At 57.7% G+C, this 7,140-nt stretch overlaps 1 protein-coding gene across 1 annotated transcript in view; it reads left to right on the forward strand.

Annotated features, from left to right (window-relative positions):
* Positions 1-1,162: 1,162 nt before the first annotated feature.
* Positions 1,163-7,140, forward strand: part of Rorc (RAR-related orphan receptor C) — a gene marked incomplete at its 5' end in the record, with an annotated part of 26,132 nt that continues 20,154 nt past the window's right edge. Inside the window, 2 exon segments of the mRNA XM_005414548.2 lie at positions 1,163-1,316; positions 3,485-3,514. Coding sequence (XP_005414605.2) covers positions 1,163-1,316; positions 3,485-3,514 — 184 coding nt within the window.

A 7,140-nucleotide genomic window follows, 5' to 3' on the forward strand; every position in this document is an offset into this window, starting at 1 on the left:
CCTTAGGAGTTGGAAAGTCCTTTTTCTCCTCTAACTTTTATCCCTCAAACTGCAGCCCCTAGGAGACTGTGAGCTCCATGGGCACAGAGATGTCCATGGTAGCAAATGTGCAGCCCCAGGACGGTGAAACAGAGGGCCTGCCCGCTCCACGCCAGGTGCCACGTGCACCAGGTGGGGGGGAGTGGGCGAGTCACGAGGCGGTGGCGTGGTTGGCTCCTGCTCTGCTGTTTACCAGCTGGGAGAAAGAGCAGGAGGAGGTGCCAGGGAGCCTCCCGCTGCAGCCTGGCCCCTGGCCAGCTGCCTGTTGGGTAACCAGCAGAGCCAGGCCCAGCTAATCAAACGCGGGGCCAAGGCCAGCCGGAGAGAGAGCTGTGGCCTCTGCATCCACAGGAGCCTGGTCCCTTGGCCTTCCCCAGACTCCAGGGCAGGCAGCAGAATGGGAGGCTCAGCCTGAGGCCTCTTCTTCCAACTAGTCCAATGTGGCGGCTCCCTCTCCCCTCCCCTCCCCTCCCCTCACTTCCCCTCCTCTCCCCTCCTCTCCTCTCCTCTTCTGTGCTCCTCTGCCTGCCCACACTCCTCCAAGCCTACCTCGGCCCTCAACACACGAGGCAGCCCAGAAGTTCTAGGAAGGGCAGCAGGGGCAGGGGCTAAGCAGGCAGTGTCCTCATGGAACCGAAGACCCCTGACATCAACGTGACCATCCTGGAGACAAGACAGAATGCCCCCAAACGTGTCTTCTTGTGGTTTCTCGGCTCCCCACCTCCCTTGTTCTGTCACCTGCCTTACTCTGGTAGAAACCACTGGACTCTGAAGTCACGAAAACCTGGGTTCAAATCATAGCTCATCTGCTATGTCCTTGTGTAAGTCCTTGGGCAAGTAAGTGATTCATGTCTTGGAGTAGCACTTGATTCATTGGTAAGCCTGCAATAATTGTGCTTCCTGTGATAGTTTACACAAAGCCAGATCATGACTTACATATAGGGCCTAAAAACCCTTGCACACAGTAGGTGACTAATAAATGCTAGTTCCCCTCTTTGCACTGATTCCGTTTCTCCTCAAGCCTTGAAACTGTGGCCTGCTGGTCTCTCCCCACGTCCCCTCTGGGTGCCAGGACGCTCTGCCAGCCACTCCTTTCCCCTGCCTGCCGACGGGCCAGGTGCTCCCTCCCTCCTCCCTCCTCCCTCCCCTGGGCCCTGCTCCCTGCCCTCCTGGGCAGCCAGGGCAGCGAGGACGGCACCAAGGGAGCTGCCCCATGGACAGGGCCCCACAGAGACACCACCGAGCCTCGAGGGGTAAGAGGCCCCACAGCCCTGCAGGCAGGTGGAAGGGACGGCCAGGAGGCTCAGAGGAGGGGACAGATGGGAGGAGATGGGTGAGGAGTGAGGGGGTGCGCACAAGAATAAGGCAGGATGAGACTTGATGGCAAGGGAAAGAGGCAGACGGAGGGGCCAGGGAAGCAAGAAGGAGAAGCAGGACCAGGGGAGCAACAGAACCTGTCACGGAAAGAAAGGGAGGCGTGGAGAAAGAAAGGCTGGGGTGGGGGGCGGGCTGAGGAGAGCTGATAAGGAGGGGTCAGGATGGGCCTGGCTGTCTCAGGTGTGAGTGGCCCCCGGGAAGGGGCCTGGCCACCCTGCCTTCTGTTCATTCCCCAGCGGACGAATCTGGCCTGCTCCTAAGGGGTGGGGTGGGGAGCAACCACACCCTGTCAGCTGCCCATGCCCACGAGCCTGGCACTTTCCTCCCCACAGGCCCAGAAGTATGGGCTTTCATTTTGGCAGAGAATGTGGGGCACTGGGCCAAGAGCAGTGAGGGACAGAGTCGGGTAGCCCTCGGCCCTGCCAGTGGACTCACGCAGCAACCCCTCAGAGCCGGATCCCAGCCACATGCTTGGTCAGCTGTGAGCACCCAGGCAGTGTGAGTGCTGCAGCGATGGGGCACCCCGGCTACCTGGGGAGGAGGGAAGCAACCCCATCACAACTGCTCTGAGGTGCAAGGCTGGAGGCTGGAGAGGGGTGCCACGTCAGGGAGGAAGCTGGGTGGGGCCAGGATAAGGGGGTGGGGAGCCACACCCTCTGGGCAGACCTCCCCTGCCCCAGCAAGCCCAGGTCACCAGGCCCATGGCCACCACTGCAGCCTGGAGGAGAAGGCCTGGCTGTGGGAGCATCCCCTGGGCACAGGGACAGCGGAGGCAGAGGGAGAGGACAGTGCACTGGGGAGGGGTGGGAGCAGGCCTGAGGCAAAAAGTAACAAAAGAACCAAGTCGGAGGTTAGGGAGGTTACAAGCAGGGCCCAAGGGCTTTCGGGGACAAAAGACTGGACCCTCCCTCTGAGAGGGCTGCTCTGTAGGTGCTATAAATAGACAGAAGGGAGGCAGAGGAAGGCTCTTCCCAGGGGATCCCTTGCTAAGCACTTCAGAAAGGGCTGAGTGTGAGAAGGAACTGCCCCCCCTCAACCACACTCTAGCTAAGGCCTCCCCGGCAGCTGCTCCTTCAGAGGCCCTGGCATCCTGGCCAACCCTCCTCTGTGCTCTCTCCCGCCTGGTCTCCACCCGGACCCAGCCACCAGCAGGGCGGCAGCAGAGACAGGATTCTCCCATGCAGGCTGGAGGGCCAAGAAAGCTGGGTCAGTGGAAGCCAAAAAGAGGTCTGCATTTACAGCTGCCCCCTGCTTACCCTCCAAATATCTCTGCCCTCTGCCAGCCCCACACCCCTGGAGCTCCCTGGCACTTTTCCTCCCCACAGGCCCAGAAGCGTGGTTTTTCTTTCTTTTTTTTTTTTTTTTTTTTTGGTTTTTTGGTTTTTCTCCGGTACCGGGAACCGAACTCACGACCTTGCGCTTGCTAGGCAGGCGCTTTGCCGCTGAGCTAAATCCCCAGCCCCAAGCGTGGTTTTTCATTTTGGCAGATATGAAGCCAAGAGATTTCGTTCCCATAGAGACTGAGCTCTGGGTGCAGAATGTTTAGGGTGCACCTCTAACATACCCGAGGAGGGCACACAAGGTGAACCGGACAGGCACAGTCCCTGCCTCCGCTGTGCTTACCATCTAGCAGGGAAGACCCATTTCACAGATGATGGCGCAATTACGGCAGTTAGGTGGTGTGGAAAGGACCAGGAAATTCAGTGGAAGGTGATGAGCGTGTGAACAGGGCAGGGAGTGAGCATGTCTGGCTTCTCTAAGACAGAGACAGAACTGGAGACCTGGCTAGCAGGTGTGCGGGAAGGAAGGGCACTTGAGGCAGAAGGAGCAGCGGGGATGTCCTGCAGGCAGTGCGGAGCTGGGCACTTTGAGGACCTGGATGAGGACCAGGGTGGCTGAAGACCAGAGACAGAAGTAGAGAGGGCACTGCAGAGGGTGGCTCCGCTTCTCAGGTGCCAGGCTGTGCTGGGAAGGAGCAGGGTGAGATGGGGTCCTGTGAATGGGGTGAGTGTCTTGGCCCCTTAGGTCTTCCACTTTTGGCCCCTGACACCCCTTCTTTTCTCTACAGAGCTGCTGGCTGCAAAGAAGACCCACACCTGTGAGTAGGCAATGAGGGGCGAGAAGTGGTGCTGGGCGTGGGGATGCGGAGAGGAACCATCAAGGGCTAACTCAGCAAGATTCCGGAGAAAGACAGGCTCAGGAAATGGATGTAGCCGGGCGTGGTGGTGCACCCCTGTAATCCCCGCACTCGGGAGGCTGAGGCAGGATTGTTGCAAGTTTGAGACCAGCCTGGGCTACAAAGTGAGCTCAAGGCCAGCCTGAACTGCATAGCGAGACCCTGTCTCAAAAAGATTAAAAAAAAAAAACAGGGGCTGGGGATTTAGCTCAGCGGCAAAAGCGCCTGCCTGGCAAGCGCAAGGTCGTGAGTTCGGTTCCCGGTACCGGAGAAAAACCAAAAAAAAAAAAAAAAAAAAAAAAAAACAAAAAAAACAAGGAATTGGATGCAGATGGCTGGGCTGATGGCAGCCTGCAGAGAGGCTGAGGAAAAGAAGGGAAGGGTGAGGACTCTACAGACAAGGGCAAAGGGAGGGGATAACAAAGCCTAGAGAGCATGAGAGGAGCATTACGAAGAACCAAGCAATACTGCCGAGGCGGGAGGTGGGCTGGCCTCAAGAACCCAGCGCTGTGACCCTGGGAGGGCCCAACCTGCCCAGGCTTTGTGACGGCAGGGGCAGGTCTGGTGTTCCTCTCTGTGGTTAACACATCCTGAGATGTGAACAGGCCTGGAGCCAGGCTGCACAGGATGGGAGGTCAGGAAAAGCTTTATCTCTACAGGAGACATAATGGGCAGGGACTCAGGGGTCCCTGAAAGCCTGAGACCATAGCGTGTGAGAAGGAGGCAAGGTGTCAGGAAGAACTTCCCAATGGATACCAGCAGTTATGCCTTCTCTCTAGGGGCCTCTCAGCACAGCAGATCTACTCTCCATGTAGGAGAGCCTCTCCACCAACATGTAGCCTCTCCACCTCCGTCCCCAAAGCCCACACCCAACAGGGCTAGGCAGTGCGTTTAGCAGCCTGAGCGCTTACTGGGAAAAGTTCCTGTGGCCATTGATCCTGGAACTGATGACACTTTTCTGGGTAGAAAAGGCCCCCTCCCTCTCTCTGAGGCGTTCCTGATTGCCTACTGGCTGCTCCTGAGCTCTCACCGCCCGACCTCCTACTGCCAGAATCATTGCGGGACTTCCCGGCCCAGGCAGAGCTATCTCCAGGGCCAAGCCTTGCCCTCACCTCTGAGATGGGCAGACAGAGGCTGGGGGCCACCTAGGATGTGACGTCCCCCCACGTGAAGGGATGCTTTGCTCAGCACAATCCTGATCTGTGCCTTGCCTTCCCCACCGCTAGCCACAGCGCCCCACGGAAATGCTGAGCAGGGCCCTGGGAGGAAAGCGGGTCAGACTGACGTGCACCTGCGGGGGGAGGGGGTCAGGGACCATGCGTGGGAGGGGTGGAAAAGGGGGAGTCTTGGAGCAGTGGGAGCTGAAGATGCCCAACCCCATTCCGGGCCTTGATTCCTTACCACTGGAACCAGGACTGCATCTCCTAGCCCCTCTGTGGCCCTCCCTCTCCCGCCCTTGCAACCAGCTCTGCACCTCCCTTCCGGTGTCCTTCCGAGGGTCCAGGCCAGTGAGGAAGGCCGGCAGCTGGCTGAGGAGCAGCTAGACTTCCAGCAAGATCAGAGACCTCTTAGGAAGTTTGACCAGAGTGTCTAGCAGATACTAAGGCCTCCCCAGGCCAAAGTCTCAAGAAGTAGGTCCAAGATGAGAAGCTCAGGGAGACACCGAGATAAGAGGGGGCCCAAGAGAGAGAGCCCCCAAGGCTGAAGTACCCCACAGAGCACGCAGGAGACTAAGAGGGCCTTTGAAGTTGTTTGGCCCATCAGCAGGAACTTCCACTCCAAGAAAATCTACAGAAAGCCTCACATGCCCCTAGACCTCCCAGGCGGACACCTTCAAAAGCAGACTTGAACCAGAGAAATCTTCCTGGTGTCACTGGTGGGATCCAGGGCCAATGTGCCCAGTGTGCCTGGCCTTGAATCCTGACTCTACCATTCACTGGCTGTGTAACCTAGGGCAGGTTCCTTAACCGCTCTGAGCCTTACTTTCCTTGTCTTTGAAATGGAGACAATGGTATCCACCTCATGTAGTATTTTGTGAGGATTAGATGATCCACGTAAATTATGTAGAACAATTTCTGGTACCTACTAAGCACTATTATGACACTGAGTACGATGGTAATAGCGATGATTATCATTATCTGCATTCCAGTTGTAGCAGTCTTGCTCTTAAGGAAATTTCTGATGGATCCTGCTGATCCTGGTATTTGCCTGATGATCATTACAGCTGCTATTATTTTCAGGTTTCCTTCCCTACACCAGGGTATACATCATATCTGTAAGAAGGAGTGTGTGAGTGTGAGTGTGTGTGTGTGTGTTAAACAGCTTTTCAGAGCAGTGGCACTGGGCAACACTGCCGGCAGTCTACAAAATCTCAGATGGCACATGTCACCACCGCCCCGGGCGGACATCCTGTGACTTACCTCAGAAACATCCCTGTCCCTGGAGTCACCTAGCACAGAGAGTCAGGCTTGAGGTCCTCAGGGAAAGGGGAAGAGGAGCCTGGCCCCAGGCTCTTGCAAGCTCCACTTGGGCTCCCCACCTAGAACTACCCTGGCAAGTGGAAACAGCTTTGACCGCGTGTGGCTGTCGCATGTGGTTTTGGAATTTTCCAACGCCCCCTATGATTGGCTGCCCCACCCCTCACACCCTGCCTTGGGTCCAGATTGGCCACGTGGGATGCCTGTCATCCTACCAGCTGCACCCCTGGGGGGGCAGGAGGGGGGTTGTCACTTGGCCACCTGTGTGGTGCAGAGCTTAGACCCCCCTGCCCAGAAGCACTGGGGGAGAGCTGGGTGCAGAGCTGCAGGCTGAGGTGCTGCTGAGAGGGCCTGGCCCCCGCCTCGTTGCCAGCTGTGTCCATCCTAGGACCACCCCTGCTGAGAAGGACAGGAAGCCAAGGCTGGCAAAGCCAAGGCTCAGTCATGAGAAGTAAGTGCACGGGTCACCTGGGCATGGGGAAGCCTGGGTCTGTCATCATCCCTGCACCCTCTGGATAGGAGGGGTGTCTCAGGAACGGTGTGAACCCGGCTGAGGGCTCCTCCCTGGCAGGGTGTGTCCCAGGCAAGGTCAAGATCTGTTAGGAAATGGGTGGAGCAGATGGGGACTCTGGCCCCTGGGGCACTCGGCCCGGGAGGTGGAAGACTGTTGAGGAACTTCTTGTTTTGTCCAAGAACATCGAGGCGTCTTGACCCACCTTTTACAAAAAGGGACTGAGACCCGAGGAGAGGGAGTGCTCCCCCAAGCACGCACACAGTCTCCAGCAGACAGAGGTCAGTCTTTACCAGGGGCCCTGAACTTGCTCGCTGGTCTCCTAGCAAAGCCTTTCCCTCTGTTCCTCCAACCTGCCTGTGGCGGGACAGAGGAGCCTGGAGGGGTTGCTGTGGAGGACAGTAAGAGTAAACTGAGGTCAGCAGGCAGCAGGGGTCACAACCCCAGCACCTAGGCCTCAGAGCCTCCACGCTTTCTGCCCACCCAGAGACAGGGCTAAGTGTAGTCCAGCCCGGAGCCGTGTGTGTGTGTGTGTGTGTGTGTGTGTGTGTGTGTGTGTG

The sequence above is a fragment of the Chinchilla lanigera genome, unplaced genomic scaffold (assembly GCF_000276665.1).
Source record: "Chinchilla lanigera isolate Chin_1 unplaced genomic scaffold, ChiLan1.0 scaffold00188, whole genome shotgun sequence".
In the NCBI taxonomy this organism is placed as follows: Eukaryota; Metazoa; Chordata; class Mammalia; order Rodentia; family Chinchillidae; genus Chinchilla; species Chinchilla lanigera.